Source organism: Suricata suricatta, chromosome 3 (genome assembly GCF_006229205.1).
Source record: "Suricata suricatta isolate VVHF042 chromosome 3, meerkat_22Aug2017_6uvM2_HiC, whole genome shotgun sequence".
Taxonomy (NCBI): domain Eukaryota; kingdom Metazoa; phylum Chordata; class Mammalia; order Carnivora; family Herpestidae; genus Suricata; species Suricata suricatta.
In genome coordinates this window covers 109168078-109186180 of record NC_043702.1, presented here as the reverse complement: position 1 = coordinate 109186180, position 18103 = coordinate 109168078, and the positions used below count along the sequence as shown (strand labels likewise).

At 38.5% G+C, this 18103-nt stretch overlaps 1 protein-coding gene across 1 annotated transcript in view; it reads right to left on the bottom strand.

Annotated features, from left to right (window-relative positions):
• The window catches only part of FMN2 (formin 2), a 370023-nt gene that overhangs the window by 16411 nt on the left and 335509 nt on the right, over positions 1-18103 (bottom strand). Inside the window, 1 exon segment of the mRNA XM_029933337.1 lies at positions 17250-17399. Coding sequence (XP_029789197.1) covers positions 17250-17399 — 150 coding nt within the window.

Genomic DNA, 18103 nt, shown 5'->3' with positions numbered 1-18103 from the left:
TGCTGTTTATCCCACCATCATCAAAAAAACAAAAAGCTGTAATTCACCTTCCTCTACAGCTGGACCTTCTTTTCTCTTCGACTCTTTCTACGCGCAAACTCCTGTGGACCTCGTCTCCGCTCTTTCTGCTCCCATCCCATCTGACGTCTGTCCAGCTCCTGGAGACAGACTGCTCTTATGGATGCTGTCAATTGCTTTGAGTTCCAATTCCAAGGTTGCTTCTTGGTTCTTACTCCCTCATGTGAAAACTAGCAGAATTTTACATGGTTCCTCTTGTAATCTCTCCTTCCTGGAAGCCCCTTCTGCACTCTGCTTGTGAGGCACTCTCTCTCTGCACCCACCTTCTATCTCTCTCTCTTTGCTTACTCTGTTCCAGTACATGTTGTTCCTCCTTTCTGGAATGTTCTTTCCCCAGATTTCCCTCACTTCCCTCAAGTTGCTGCTTATAGTCTGACAATCACCTCTTACAACTTGCTCTTTGCTTTGTCCTACTTTATTTTTTGTCTGAGCCTGTATCAGTCCTGCTGGAAGGCTAGGGTTTGGTTTTGTTTACAACTCCAGTGCCTGCCATAATAGTAGCCAGTTAATAAATGCTTGTTGAATGACCTCAGTAAAGCATGTGGACAAGTCATAATTTCACAGTGAAGAATGCAGAAGTGGTGTTCAGAGATAGAAGGAAGTAGAAGGTGGGACCACAAGGAACAATTATAAAGGAAAATTAAAAGTTAGGGGCGCCTGGGTGGCTTATTTGGTTGAGTGGCCGAGTCTTGATTTCAGCTCAAGTCACAATCTCATGGTTTGTGAGTTTGAGCCTCACTTGGGCTTTGAGCTGCCAGTGCAGAGCCTGTTTGGTATTCTCTCTCCCTCTCTCCTTACCCCTCCTCCACCTGTGCTTTCACTCTTTCTCAAAATAAAGTTTTTTTTTTAAGTTGGATTAAAGCATTCTTGACGTCTCATCTCCTTCAAGTTTCCCAGGATTTATCTCAGAATCTCCATTCCTTAGAGAGTCCACTTTAGGTTGGAGAATATTATAAATAGTCCAACTAGGAAATTTCTCCTAGAGCAAAAATGATGAAGAGTATGGCCTTGCTAATACTGGGAGTATTAAGAAGTGTAATCAGTTGTATAAATCACGGGGCCAGTAAAGGCACAGCTGGAATAACAAATGATGTGGCCCAGGCTAGATGGGAAGCTATATGAATGCATGAGTGGATGGATCCATGGATGAATGAATCAGAAAAGTCCAAACTGATTCTAGAACAATTAAAAGAACCGGGAATATTACTTGTGTCAACATCGTCATAGCAACCATAAATATTTAAAGACAATTACATAGACAAGGGATTGGATTTATTTGTGTGATTCTTTTAGAAAGAGTAGAATTAGAGCCAGTAAGTACAGTGTTCAGTCAGCCAGATATCTGATCATTTTGTAATCCTTTACCCTAGCCTCCCCTGGGCTAGACGGATTACAGAATTCAGAACCCTTCTAATTTCAGGCAGAAATATGATATGTAACACTACCAGATGGGTCAGAGATAGCATGGAGTAATCAAACATGGTAATATTTCTGTAGTAAAGATATGAACATTCATACTGAGATGAATAAAGACTATAAATAAATAGTCTCATGGAAGTTGAGTTTGCCACAAACTTATGAAAAATAAATGTGTGGCTTCAGAGGTGTTTGGATCTCCAAATCATAGACAAAGAATTATAGCTCTGGACTATAAAATTATGAATAAAACTGTATCTGTTATAACAGATCTTGTTCTCAACACTTGTGAACTCCATTGGTCCAGTTAGGGAATTCGTTAAGCCCTAAGGTGGAAAATAGGAAATGGCCATTAAATGATTAAGAATTTGGATTTAAACACTTAATTCTTAATTTTCTTTGATCAGCATCACTAGGAAATTTGCTTTTTAAGTAACTACTCACAAATGGTAAAATATATACTTTATGGGAGTCAGCACAATTTTTTTTTTCCTTTTTACTATGGTCCACTAGCTTTCTGATGGTCATGCTCTTGCTTCTCATAAGCTGCAAGGCTGTGCATGGTCCTTGAATCTCATGTGAATGTTTGGGACACAATAAGAGACCATACCAGTGGAAAGTATGTTGTAAGTCCTTTTTTCTTTTTCTTCATTATCAATAGGAAATAGGGAGCTCTAAAAAATAGGAGCCAACTTAAACTTTCTTCATAATAAAATCATTTTCACTTATTTGCATTTGTATTTTTTCCTGAATGGATGCCCCATCCATCCATCTGCCTCTCTGCCCATCCATCTGTTCAGTCATCCAGCCATTTATTCATGTTATTAAAATAACAATTACCTTTCTGCCTTTTTCTCTAATTAGTCCATCAACGTTACCTAGCTTTAAGTTCTTGCTTTAGTACTCAGTACAAATTTTTTTTATTTCACCTTTATAAAATGAAAACATTAAAAAAATAATCAGAGGCTATAGGAAATAAACCCATGTACAAACTCAATACAGAATTAAGAGGGCTTCTGCCCTAAAAACAACACAGGGATTTAAGAATACAATAATATCCACAATTAGAATTACTTTTTAAATGAAAGTTTTTAAGTTATCTGTGAGCATATAAAATTCTCTTAACTGCTGAAATATACTTTATCCAACTATTCTTCAATTTATTTACCTACTCCATATATTTGGAAAACTTTAATGTGGCCAAATGGAAATATTCAAACTTTCCAAAAAGTTTACACTTAGGCCACAGGAATTTGAACCAAAGAGGTTAATTTTTAAAAATACTTTTCACTCAGGCAGCCTGGTGGCTCAGTCGATTGAACGTCCAACTTTGGCTCAGGTCATGATCTGTGGGTTCGATCCCTGCATCAGGCTCTGTGCTGACCACTAGCTCAGAGACTGGAACCTGCTTTTTTTCTGTCTCTGTCTCTCAAAAATAATGTAAAAATATAAAAAAAATGTAAAAAATATTTAAAATACTTTTATCTCATAAAGTTAAGATCAACTACAAATTTGCTTTTATTTCTGATGTTTTATCCTTGCAAAATATGTATTACCTAAATATATAATGATAATTACAATTTTTATTTATTTATTTATTTTAAGTTTATTTACTTATTTTGATAGAGAGCATATGCAAGTGGGGGAAGAGAGAGACAAACAGAGAGAGAGATAGAGAGAGAGAAAGAGAGAATCCTAAGCAGGCTCCATACTGTCATCATGGAGCCTGATGCAGGGCTCAGTCTTACAAACCATGAGATCATGACCTGAGCTAAAGTTAAGAGTCAGACACTTAACCTATTGTCCCACCCAGGTACCCTGATAATTAGAATATTTTAATTAAAGATATGGTACTGCTATTCCTTCCCTATTCTGTACCCAACTAATTTTAGAGGCTAATCTGTACACACTTGTGTGACAAATTAAAGTTTAGAGGGCTGGAGATTTTCACACGCAAACTTCTACTTCTGGTGATTTAAATTCTAAATCAAGGTCTATGATTCTGATAACAATTCTGATATGTGGTTTTGTCCCACACCATCAAGCAATTTATTCAATTCTGACACTGTCTCCTAGAGAAAGCATCAGACCTCACAGGTTAAGGCACATCCCCACAACACTCACCCCCTCCCTCACTTCAGATGTCAATGGCAAGAACAGGCTGCCATTTGTCTCTAGCCTATGGGTCAGATTCCAACAACCCCCTAGTTGGGTTCAATTAATTTGCAGCCTAACCTTAGATGTCCATATTATAAAACAATAGAGTAATATTAGTAGGACTTAAATATATGGAATAAAGTACTAATACATTAATAGGACTATAGAGTACTCTGTTTATTAGAAAACCAAAGGGGCGCCTGGGTGGTTCAGTTGGTTAAGTGTCTGACTTTGGGTCAGGTCATGATCTCACGGTTCGTGGGTTCGAGTTCTGCATCGGGCTCTGTGCTGACAGCTCAGAGCCTGTAGCCTGTTTCAGATTCTGTGTCTCCCTCTCTCTCTGACCCTCCCCTGCTCATGCTGTCTCTCTCTCTCTAAAGTAAATAAAAACAGTAAAAAAAAAATTAAAAGAAAACCAAAAACTAAACATGATGTATTTATATCATGTCTCATTACTGGGTTCTGCTATACATGACTATAACACAAGATTACCCCGATGGAATACTAAGTCAAGGACACTAGTGCCTCAGTTCTCCTAATCTGGTGGAGACGAGGGTCATCTTTGAGTTAATGAAACTCAGGGGATCAGGCTCTCTCTAATGTGACACCGTCTTTCCCTCCAGGGCACTCTCCCATCATCAAATCTCCCAACAACTCTCCAGAGGTATCCTGAGGCAAAATAACAGTGGAAGTCTTGGAAGAAATGGTAGTGACCTCATGACTGCAGGTCCACTCTGCTTACAACAAAACAGCTATGGCCTTCACCCACACACCCAGAATTCTGTCCTCATTGAGACTGTTACATTCTGAAAATCATGATTTCATTATGGAAAGCCAGAAAACTTGAATCTACCTAGGACCCCAAAGGACAGGGCAGACATATTTCCTGACTCTGCACAGGATACTTCCATTCTCCTCTGAGCCTAAGTCTTTACTTTGCCAAGTGCAACCATCAGTGAATTCCATATAATGCAGTAGGGGATGCAGCTCATGTTTGGAGAGGACTGTGAGCCCTTTCTGTGAATGTAGAAGTGGCATGACCCTCATTCTGTAAGGCATTCAAACAGGATTTTATATAGCTCAGCATCAAGTTTTAAATCATTTAAGGAAGGAATCTGTAAGGACACATACCAGCCATTCTACAGAGAGAGATCAATGACCTATGGAGACATGCTGGCCAGAAATACTTTCTTCCATCTAGATTTAGAGCATGATACATGGGTATCAGTCTAACTATTATTCCTACAGGAAAGAGCAACCTTTATAATCAATTAGAGGTGGAACATGGTCAGGGCTGTGTGGGAGAGGATGGAAACAAAGCTGATGGATTATTTAGAGAATGTTTACCATTATTCAACAAGATAAAATGACAGATGAAGTTGGTTAAATAAAGTTTTCAAACTTCAAAGACATCCAAGGCATCAAGGATCCTAAGTGTTTTATTATAGATCTTACTCAGAAGAAAAGCAAAATAAATCCAAATGGGATGAAATAAAATAAAAATGCTCATAGGTTTCATGTAAGACAACATTCAGAAAGAGTGAGCAGACAAACCTCTGTGTATCTATATATTGATATCATAGTTATAATTAGAAAACCTAAATTACAAAAAAGTATTTCAGAAGTTTTATTTAGATATGATACACCATTCATTTCTTGGTTCTGTAATATTATTAGTCTTAAAAATTGCAAAATCATAGGGGCACCTGGGTGGCTTAGTCGGTAAGTGCTTGACCCTGGGTTTTGGCTTAGGTCACAATCTGGTGGTTTGTGGGTTTGGGGCTCGCACCTGGCTCCATGCTGTCGGTGCAGAGCCTGTCTGAGAGTCTGCCCCTCTGCTCTCTCTTTCTCAAAAATAAATAAACTTAAAAACATTGCAAAACCATAGCTTCTAAAACTCCAAGAGCATTAGAATTGATATGAAGCTATAATGTGCATAAAATATTATATATATGTATATCACAATCTAAATGATGATAATTATGATGACATTGATTTAAAGGTCCTTGTAAGGAGGAACAACTTCCTATATAAACCAAAGAACCCAAGCTTATGTGATACAAACTTGCCATGATGATTGTTCAATTGAGAGACACTTGAATTGACTGGAAATGCCAACATCCAAGACTGCACTACAATTCTACAGCTAGTTCTTTGGCATCAACATGGATAGTCTTCATTGAGTGCTCACTGGCCAGGAAGTACCCTATTATTTCTTCATCAAAAAAGTGCCTTCTTTCCCTGGGCTGTAATTCCACTCGTGACCTAGTAGTTGCTCATGGTTCAAACTGCAAAGCCCAACTGTTTATGACAAGCAGAAACAAACACCCTGAGCAGCACCTTGGCCAGAAGGCCTGTGGAGTGCAGTCTGGAATGAACACCCAAAAAGGCAAGAGAGGACTAGGGACATTACAGTGAGAGTGTGAAGGGTTAATTAGAAATGAGGCTTTACCCCATAGCAGAAACAGACAAATTTCTTTCCCTTTTATTTTCATTTATTTTAACCATTTATAATATCCCCTTTTTGTTGTTAAGTATTCATCACTTCTTTATCAGATACAGGCTGAGAAAACTTGACAAATGACTCCTCCTATGTAGATAAGATTTGAAAATGTTTATTTATAATAGGTGAATAATTTCAAAATACATACACACATATACACACATAATATCTACTAGGCTGTGTGTATTTAAAAAATTTTTATTTTAGGTAAGCTCTATGCCCAAAGTGGGGCTTCTACTCATGACCCTGAGATCAAGAGTTGAATGCTCTAGTGACTGAGCCAGCTAGGCACCCCATGTTGTGTGTATTTTTAACATGACTTATGATTTACTGAAATGGGTTTACATAGGAAAAGCACTGGCTCATTTTATCATTATAGTCAAGCTATTATAAACTAATCATCTAACTTAATGGGGATCTTTTTGATTTTGGAATGAGCTATGCAATTTCTTGTATTTTTCACAGTTTTTACCAACAGATTTATCACTCAAATTTTGACCTATGTAATATTCAGGTTAGCAGTTAAAAGATTTGTTTTTCCTGAGTACATACTGAACTCTAAGGGTACAAGGGACAGATAACCCAAGAGTCTACCAAGAAGGAAGACAAAGGATCTTTTAGTAGGACTTCAAAGCCATTAGAAACTTAAACAGATCACCAAAAAGTGGTCAGCACATCAAATTGTGGTCTGTTTTTATGCTTAGAATTCTAATGTGAGAATTCTACTTATTAAAAAAAAAAAAGCCTTTGCCAGGGCACCTGCTATGCTCAGGTAACGAAGCTTCTGACTTTGGCTCAGGTCATGATCTGAGCTTGTGAGCTTGAGCCTCAGGTAGGGCTCTCTCAGAGCCTGGAACCTGCTTCGGATTCTGTCTCCATGTCTCTCTGCCCCTCTACCACTCATGCGCACTCATATTTGTAACACATACACACACACACACACACACACACACACACACACAGTCTTGCTCTCTCAAATATAAATAAACATTTTTAAAAAGCTTTATCATTAACATATTATAAAATTCGGCCACTTAAAGTGGACAATTCATTGTTTCTTTTAGTATATTCACAGGGTTGTGCAGCCATCTAATTATAGAACATTTCATACTCCCCAAAAAAATTTCACTAGCCGTCCCTCCCCATGCCACCCTCTCCTCAACTCCCAACACAGCTAATCTACTTAGAGATCCTATATACTTGCCAATTCTGGACATCTCATATACATCAAATCATAAATACATAGTCTATTGTGACTGTCTTCTTTTACTTAGCATAATATTTTCAAGGCTCATCCACAGTAGAGCATATATCAGTGCTTCATTTCTTTTTATTGCCAAATAATATTCCATTGTAATATTCACATTTTATTTACTCATCAGTTGCTGGACATTTGAGTTGTTTCCATCTTTTGGATATTATGAACAATGCTGCATTGACCACATGTACAAGTGTTTGTGTGGATGTATGCTTCTGCTTCTCTTCCGTATAAACACAGGAGGGAGTTGCTGGGCCCCATGGTAACTCTATGTTTAACCATCTGAGGGGATGCCCAACTGTTTTCCAAAGTGGAGACAAAATCCATCTATTTGCTGTCTACAAGAGACTCATTTTAGACACCTTCAGATTGAAAGTAAGGGGATGGAGAAATATCTACCATGCGACTCATAGTCAAAAGAAAGCCAGAGTAGCCATACTTACATTGGACAAACTGAACTTTAAAGTAAAAGCAGTAACAAAAGATGAAGAAGGACATTTATAATGTGCCAAGAGGCACATGAAATGATGCTCAGCCTCACTCATCATCAGGGAAATACAAATCAAAACCACACTGAGATACCACCTCACGCCAGTCAGAGTGGCTAAAATGAACAAATCAAGAGACTATAGATGCTGGCGAGGGTGTGGAGAGACGGGCACCTTCCTACACTGTTGGTGGCAATGTAAACTGGTACAGCCGCTCTGGAAAACTGTGGAGGTTCCTCAAAAAACTATCAATAGAACTCCTCTATGACCCAGTAATACCACTTCTAGGGGTTTACCCAAGGGATACAGGAGTGCTGATGCATAGGAGCACATGTACCCCAATGTTCATAGCAGCACTGTCAACAATAGCCAAATCATGGAAAGAGCCTAAATGTCCATCACCTGATGAACAGATCAAGAAGATGTGGTTTATATATACAATGGAATACTACATGGCAATGAGAAAGAATGAAATCTGGCCATTTGTAGGAAAGTGGATGGACGTCGAGGGTGTCATGCTAAGCGAAATAAGTCAGGGGTAGAAGGACAGATACCATATGTTTGCACTCATAAGTCTAACAGGAGAAACTTAACAGAGGACCGTGGGGAGGGGAAGGGGGAAAAGAGTTGGGGCGGGGGGAAACATGAGAGACTCTTGAATACCGAAAACAAACAGAGTTGAAAGGGGAGGGGAAAAGAGGAAGGGGAGTGACGGTGATGGAGGAGGGCACTTGTGGGGAAGAGCACTGAGTGTTATATGGAAACCAACTTGACAATAAACTATAAAAAAAACAGAGAAAGAACAACAACAACAAAAAACAAAGTGGCGGCACTATTCCACATTCCTGCCAACAATGTGAGACTTTCACAAGTTCTCCTCATCTCCTCCAACACTGTTATTGTCTGCCATCCTAGTGGGCCAGCCACATGGGTGTGTGCCACTTTGTGTTTTTAATTTACATTTCGGTGGTGGCTAATGATACAGGGCAATTTTCATGTGTTTATTAGCCATTCTACTTACTTTCTGAAGACCATTCTCCATCTCCTCCCCACAAAGACAGCCAAAGAGTACCTATTTTTTTTGTATGTCCTATATAAAAATACCTATTCTTGAATTTCCTCGATACTGATCTCCATTCTTGGTTCCCTGTGCACATACCCCTTCCCCCTCCACTGCACATACATACTCACACACACTCAGCACATGCATTCACAACTGATTTCTTTTAAAATTGAGTTTGGTGCTTTATCATAGTTGCTTCCAGATCTTAACCAAACTTCAGCAGCAAAACCAAGTAAGTTAATTGCTATTTGTCAAATAAAATAACTACCAGCATGTCTTGATCTAACCTTCGCTTGAAATCTTTTGTAGAGACCAATACCTAAAACACTGCAGAGACAATCTCTTGCATCTTTACCTCTTATGACTAGTCTCTGATTAACCATTATTCACCTTAGAATTCCAAATTTTTAAGAAGCAACTTCCATTCTCTAAAGCTTCACTCACACTACTGGTGACAGAGGTGGTGTCAGAGTGGAACCCCGAAACAGAGTAGGTGGAATTCCTTTGCTTGAAGAGGTCAGAGTCAGCACGGAGAAAGAATATCATAGTGGAAATGAACTGCAGGGAGCCTCTCCCTCCTTACATTTTTCACTATTTAAAAAATCCAGGCTCTATTAGAAGCCCCCACAAAACTACAAATTTGTTAATTTGACATTGTACAAATCTAACAGATCTAGACCTCCTCCTCCACTAGATTATTATCATGATATTGTTTGAGAATATCCTAATGGAACTTAAAATGACACCTTCCAAATACCACCTTGCTCGTAAAGGAACAGCTCGTATAGGAATTGTTTCCAGCCCATATAAGCTACACGATGTTATTTTTCATGGGTAATTTAAAATATCTTCTCCATGAAGTAATTTTGATCCAAAATGGTTTCACTACAAACTTTGTTAAGACATCAAAAAACATTTTTAGCAAATGCTGAAGAAAAATTAATAATTGCTCAGTTAACTTCACAACCCTCTACAAATTTACTGGAAGGTACATCAATGTTTATTTAAATCTTTTTCAAAGCAAAAATACCTTTGGACAAACTACTTTCTTGCTTTGGTCCTGATTCTCTGATGGGGAGCTAGAACCAGAAACTCTAAGGGTGAGTTTCTTCCATTTTTTTTAACATGAGGCTTTTGAGAAAACATTTTCCAAGATTTAAAAAACATTTCTTAGAACATGGCTAGGTCAAGAAATGCAATGATCTTTTCCATAATGTTCACCTTATGATTTTACACTGTTCTTGGATAACTAAGCTTTAGAAAGTGTATTTCTGATACCCAGGGGGTCACATCTTTCTCCAACCTTGCCTTTGGAAATCATGTCTGGATAGAAAGGGAAAGTTTGCATTCTTGATCTCCAGCATCCTGGTTAACACAAACTTGTTAGTGTATGAGCTTAGACTTACAACTTATTCACCCTCTACAACTGGTACAGGCTGCAATCTGTGAATAGCAAGATTGTATTACAGGAATTACATCAGATTATTCCTTTTTAAAAAACCCCTTTGATGACTTTCTATTGCATGCACAATAAAAGTCAATCTCTTACCATGATCTCCCAGAGACTGAATGATCAGGCCCCTGCCCATCCATCAACCCATCAAATTCGTCTCACGACTTCATCTTTCTTGGAGTGCATGCAGTCTTTTCTGCCACATTGTCTCAAACTTCCTACGTCTTTGCCTGGCAGGGTCACACACGATGTTGTCCCTTAATGCCCTGCCCCTTCACATGGCTGCTACTTGAAATGCTTTAGGTCTCAACATAAATGTTGCCTCTTCAGAAAGGCCTACTCTTAACACATTTTAAGGTACATCTTCAGAAATAGTTCATTATTTTCCTCACAGTACTTATTCCAACCTATAATTTAAAACTGCATTTGTTTATTTTTACTGTCTTTCTTATTGTCTGCTTCTCTACTAAAGTATAAGAGACATACAGCCAAAAAATTGCCCAGCACACAGGACATATATAATTTTGAATAATTAATAAATAAATGGATTATCTATTATGTCTTAATGCATATTAATTACTCCTTTGGCAAATATAGGTCATCTTCCTACACATTCTCAGGCTCCACTGCCACAATTCTGATTCTTGTCAATTGTGCCAAAGCTTCTGCTATAGAAAGTCAGAAGTAGGAAGAGAATTTCTTCATGTGCTGTTTCTCTAGACACTGATGCCTAAATTAAAGCGGAAAATGGTTGGCTAAATTCATTTAATGCTGCAATGCAACAATGCAGTCCAAGAGGCTATTTCACTTAAGTATCCAACAAATAAATTATACATGACAATAAGCCTTCTTTCCTTAACTCTATTCTTCAGATATATTTGAAAATGGTCACTTCCTTTTACCCTAATAACTTCATACTTAAATCTGAGCATACGGTTCACTTAAATATAAATTATGGAAACAGGAATGTTAACATGGTACGAGGTGCTCTCCAATTTAATGCATAACCATCTAAAGCCCACCATTCAAATCCTTTTCTTCTAATTACAGATTTCAGCTGGGAAGAAACCAGACTTGATTGCCACATGCTTGTGCAATTAGAGGAGTAGTTATCCTTTCTCCTGGTTCATCAAAGACTACCTGTCTCAAAATAAAATAAACCAGTAAATTAAGTTAGACAACACTTTAAACACAACCCTTACTAATGTCACAACTGATTTATTAAATTAAGATGTCTAAGCCAACTAAAAGCAAAATTATGATAGGCCATGCTGCACACTATGGTGTTTGAGGCCCAGTTGCCTAGAATGACCTTACTTCCATGGATTGCCTGTGAAAATCCTATGCCAACTCCAAACTCCTTGTCAAAAGTCCTCTGGACAGAATTAACCCTTCACCCCTGCCCCCAGTTTCTCCACCGCATATACCACCATACTTGTGCTAGGCTTTACACCACTGAAGACAAGACCTTCACCACATGGACTTGAATGTCTCCTGTGCATAGTAAAAACTCCTTTTATAGAAGGAGAGAATTATCACAAATAACATCGCAGTTATACAGCTGAAGCCTGCCTAAAAACTAAATTCCATTTACAACAGACCAAAAGTGAAAAGTGAAGTTGTTTTGGGCCCTACTGTCTTCTCCCAGGACCACAGTCCCATCAGGGTCAAAAAGTACACATATTCTCAATTAATCTGTACTTCTTTTCTCTAATTAACACAACTCTTGTCCAAGCTCCACAGGGCCTAATTGGTGGCAAGGCAATGCTGATGCTACTGTCTTCCTGAGAGCGATAAGGACTCTCCATTTCCTGACATACTAGAAATATGCCCTGTGAGGCCTTTAGGGAGATGTCTGGCAGAGTCAATGTTGGTTTATTCCCCCATCTTCTGGAGATAGCCACGTTCAATTTTTTAAAATGATTTTTCATATGTGTTGTGGTGCTCAGTGATAACAAGTCTACATTTCTTACTGACAATTGTATATGCTACTTCCAAGTATATATTAAAAAATACTTTTTCTAAAACATGACAAAATCAATGAGTCAGTTGTCTAAAAGCATCAAAACAGGAATTCCTTTGTATAGCATGATGAAAATATGGAGGGATACATTGTGTCAACATTCTCAAACAAAAGCTCACCCTTGGACTCAAAATCAAGACATTTTACCTAACCAAAAAGTAACTGAGTCACAAAAATGCCTTGTTTTTACTGAATATGTTCTTAAGATGCCTTATCTATAGGTTACCTTACCTTATAGATAGTCATGGTCAAGATATCATTTATATTACATGATGAAGAAATATCCACTGGGCTATATACTCTAAATATATTATCTCTTTTAGTCTACACAATAACACTGCAAAACAGGTATTATTATCTCCATTTTTCAGTTTTGAAAACTATAACTTTCTATGACTAGGCTGTTAAGTGCAAGAGTTAACTCAAAAATCCTCATGTGGTCCAAACCACATCAATTAGAAAGAGAGCAGACCTTTTCGAGACCTTTCATGGATGTGTAGAAAGTCACCATTTCTAGAAATATATTTACTTAATCATATGAGTCATTGGGACAGAGCCAGAAAATACAAAGTTATTACCACTCTATAATCAGAACCAAATAAAATGATGGGATAAGAAATATTTTTACAGGCTTTACAACATTAAAGATATTATTCAATCTATGAATTCCAAATTAGGCCAAGGAAAATTGGATCAGAAAGCAAACATTCAATTACATTATGAAACCACTGTTCAGATTTTTTCTACTATGCTAAGACACTCTGCTAATTATGCAGATCATTTTTAAAAGCTTAATAAAGTTGGGGTAGTATATTATTATTTCCTTTTGTTGGAAACTGCTCTTCTCTGACTCTAGTGACTACTATGAAGGAGACCGTCAATCATGCCATCCCTCCTCTCTAGCTGTACAAATGGGTCTGTGACCTACTGAACTAACTATGGTACTCCACGCCTGATCCAGAGCTGGGCACAGCTCATCTGGAGTTCTTCTTTGGAATTATTCTAGATGGTGGAGAGTGCTCTCACCTACTGGGTTGTGAGAATGTGAGTCATGGCTGTGACCTATGGTCATGGCACCACCCTTAAAGAAACAGCCTTGCTTGGAAACTAGACTAAACCACAGATCATGGTGGCAGGATGGAGGAGAAAAGAAGAGAGCAAGAGCATGAGACTAAGAGAAAAAGAGAGAGAGGGAGAGGAAGGAAGAGCGGGAGGAGGAAAGAGGACATTTAAAGAGAGAGATAGTGAGAGATAGGCACAGACACACCTGGCTAAATCCCATAGGCTGCAGTTAAAATTTCTGTATTTACACAATCCACACACAAGTTCCATCCCTGTCCCTCTGTGGTCTGACTGTCTAAATAAAGTCTTTCCATTTGCTTAAGATTTTTGGAATTTTTAAAAAAATCTACAGTGATAAACTTAAGCTATGTAAGACAGCATGCTCATTACTTCACAAGCTAAATTCCTATTCCTGTGTCTGTGTCAAACAATGATGTAACAAGTCAAATCGGCAAATATTTATGGAGACCGTAGGAGGGAAAGGGCATTGTGGCTTAGTGATAGTGACAGCTATGTCAGAAATGAAGACACAAAATATCTCTTTGGTAAATAAAGACTAAAATGCAAATACATTTTAGTTATGGTATGAAATAAAAATAGACATATCATTAGGCATCATCATAGTATGAAACTGAATAAAATAGGCACGTAATAAAAACAGGGTACAGAGGAGGGAACAATCAGTTTGGAGAATGACATCCCATTTTAAGCTGCTGTAGTGCCATGTGAAGTTCTACTCAGAACGACACATACTGTACCAGCAATGTAACCCCCGAAACTGACCACATCCCGTTTCCTATTGATGTCTGAGGTATGAAGCATTCCTAAAATATCCTTCCTTTAATAAGACATGAGGCTTACACTAGGGCAAGGCTGCTTTCATGGGTGTTTGTGCACTCTTGGAAGGGCTCTGTGCTTGCTTTAATGCTTTGCTATCTAGAAATTTTTGGTAATTTTTTTTAACAAGGGGCCCCATATTTTCATTTTGCCCTGTTTGCTAGAAACTGTGTCACTGGTCCTATACTAAGGAAAGAGACGCATTGTCTACAAATGAGACAGGCCAATGGTCTTGCTTGTCAAAACATCCTGTTTTCTGGATAGTATAATATATTTCAGAACTTAAAGGGCAAAGAAGCACTCACTTGCCACATATTCCTCCTTAGCCTTTTATTAAAAGCAAGTTGGGGCACCTGAGTGGCTCGGTCAGTTAAGTGTCCAACTTCAGCTCAGGTCTGATCTCACCGTTTGTGAGTTTGAGTCCCACATTGGGCTCTGTGCTGACAGCTCAGAGCCTGCAGCCTGCCTCAGATTCTGTGTCTCCCTCTTTCTCTGCCCCTCTCCCTCCCCCCCCCCTCTCAAATAGACATTAAAAAAAATTAAAAAATTAAATAAAATAAATAAAAGCAAATTATTTTGATAAAATGAGAAGTCTGCAGTAAAGAGCAGTTATAATCTGCCAGTTCACAACACTGTCACCAACAGGTCACCAATGTTGCATCAAAAAGCAAAATCAGCAAGGGTTGGGTCAAAAAGCCATAGTATAAGGGCACCTGGGTGGCTCAGTCAGTTGAGCATCAGGTTTTGGCTCAGCTGGTGTTGGCTCAGGTCATGATCTCACAGCTCATGAGATGGAGCCTCGTGTCCAGCTCTGTGCTGACAGTATGAAGTTTGCTTGGGATTCTCTCCCTCTCTCTGCCTCTCTCCTACTCATTGGAGCACATTCTCTCTGTCTCTCTTTCTCTATAAACAAATGAAGATTTTTTTAAAAGGCCACCGTAGAGTCCTACGACATGACAAGCACAGGATAAAGGATAAAAGAAACGTCTTTATGAGATACCTAATGGAGAAAAGCTAGTTTTAGGTATGTTAAATGCATACAATATCACAGCACAGCAGATCGGTATCCATGGTGATCCCTAGAGACCCAACTCTACCTCACAGAGTGCAGGCTAGATGAGACTGGGGAGTTGTGTGTGTGTGTGTGTGAATTCAGTCTCAACAGCTCCTCAGACGGCATCTCGCCAGTTCCTGTAGAGGCACACAGAGTAAAGGCTACAGTGTGAATATGCACCCACTGTCTTGTCCCAGGACCCCCAAAAGTAGCGCGACAGTACCCTGCCAGTCTTCTGAGATTTTATTTCTTTGATGTTTTATCAGAACAGCTACTCCAAAACTATAGCTCCAACCAGCCTGTCTCATTGATGCCTACCTTTCATCATTTCCATTCTCATTAAGGACTCAAGCCCCAGCCATCAAACAAATGGCTGTACATGGTGAAATACTCATCTTTCAGATTTGTACACTCATGTGACTGAGGTGTTGGCCCTTTTCCAGGAGAACAAGTTGACATTAGAGAGGCCTGCAGGGAATGAGTGAGGGACCTGGAGGGGAGTTGTAGGTGATGCTCCGAGGTCAAAAGAAGATTCCTCTTCACAATTTCCCAAACTGACAGGCCTTGCTTGGTGAGATTTTTTTTTAAAGATAATATATAACTAAGTCTGATGGAAACGAATGATGGTTTAAATGTGCTTATATTTCAGGAATTACCTCTCCTATCTCACCTGCATGGACTTTCGACTAAATTGTATCTTTTAAGTTAACCCATAATGATGGACTTTGAAGTAGAATACTCTCATTATCTTTAGCGTCAATGTTTAAAGTGTTTTCCTTCTGCTCGAACCACTCTCTTTTTCCATCTACTGTTCACTGAGGTATAGTTTCTTCTATGATAATGCTATGGAATGTAAGTAATGCGTATGAGTTAGAATTCATAGCATAGTCCATGACTCAATAAATGCCAGCTGATTTAATAAATTTCAACTGATTTAAGGGTATATCAGAATCTACTTATACATGAAAACTAGGTGGATAATCATGATTTTGTATGTGAGGAAAATAAGCAGAAATTGTGGAATTTTGTGGTATGATGAACAAAGTCTCTTAGATGTAAGTTTTCTGAAGATCTAAAGCAAAGTCACTGTCAGTGCAAGGATATAGGAAAATATACTAACTGGTTCAGTATTAGGGTTTGGTTTACAAGGCTGATTATGTTTTCTTTCCATTCTCCCACTAGACCCAGCTATTCGGGGCTGCTTTCCTGGGAGAGCTAGTTTTCCTTCTGAATTAATATTCAATATGCCTCTATGGAATATCATAACCAGTGACAGAGACTTTATTTCACATACTTAAGAGAAGAAGTTTCCCTTCATTCCTGAAAAAATTTACCTTAGGAAATGTGGTGTAATTCTATTAGAATCCTGAAAGATCTTTTAGAAAATATTGATCATCTGTTTCTTGGTGGTATCTGGCAGAAATTTTAATATAAATGGTGAAATTTGGACAATACCTCATGAATTGAACAAAATCCAAACCAAAGAAACACATGTCATCTTACCTTCACAGTCTGTGCTGTTGGTGTTTCGAGGGGAGTAGGTTTATCATCTCAGCAGGTTTATCATCTACTCCACTTACATTGGTTTCCTCATCATAGAAGTTGTTTTTACCAGACCGTGGTCCCGGCAAGTCATCTCCCCAGCCATTCTCTGTAACATCACAGTCTATATGCCAACCTGGCTTACTCAAGCTCCACATCTTGCCAACCCGGCACCCTGTTAGACTTGATATTCCAGGTTGAAGGCCATCTAATGTTTCATTCAGGCTATACAACTTGGCAACTCCAGTGGTATCACACCTAATAAAATACCAGTTTTAAAATACCATTGTGCAAATGAAAAAAAGAAAACTCTACCTTTCTTGTAGAATGAGTTTGTTCTCTTTCTTCCAAAAGTCTTTAAAGTCGGAGCTGAATTCATGCCAAATACTGAAGAAAACATTTGGGGACACCTCCTTCTCTCCAATTTTTGGTTTCATGAAGAAATAGGCTGTAGTCTCCAGAAAGCTGTCAAAGCACACACACACAAGCATAAAAGCTATGATTACTTTCCAATATGGGATATTCTTTCTCCATCCAAATGTTAATTTCATTCATGCGCAATTATTACCAAGAGGACTCAAAATCTTCAAGCATCAACAATAGTCTCCTACGGTTTCATTTTGGAGTTTTGGATACAGATGGTAGTAGCTGATAAGAATCCTCCATACACTGGTAACTATGCTTGAGCCAATTCCATTTTCAACACTAATCACTAAGTGCCTAACATATTTCAGAAATAAAACCTGTAGTCAAGCTGGGACATACGGGAAGTAATGGGTCTATAATTTTTTCCAACACTCAAAAAAAAAATCAGCCATTTGTCCCCAAACTAATATGTATTCTATATGTACCTAATATTGCTTACATACATTTTGGCTTCCTACATAGCTGGGGAAAGAAGAAAGTGAGTTCCAGAAAATGGTGACAAAGTGTCCCATCAGTTCATGGCAATATCATTGAGTGGATACCAGTATGGTAGCCATCACTGTGACAGTAGACTGACAATGCCAGGCTTCGGAAAGTGGTGCTTCAAACTACAAGTACATGAAGCTCCGAAGTTTCAAAAGGCCTATTTGACAAAGAACATACAACTAATAAATGGTAGATTTAGAACTCAACAAAAGTCTTCCGTTCCCATAAAAAATGCCCTGAAATGGACCTGTGCCAAT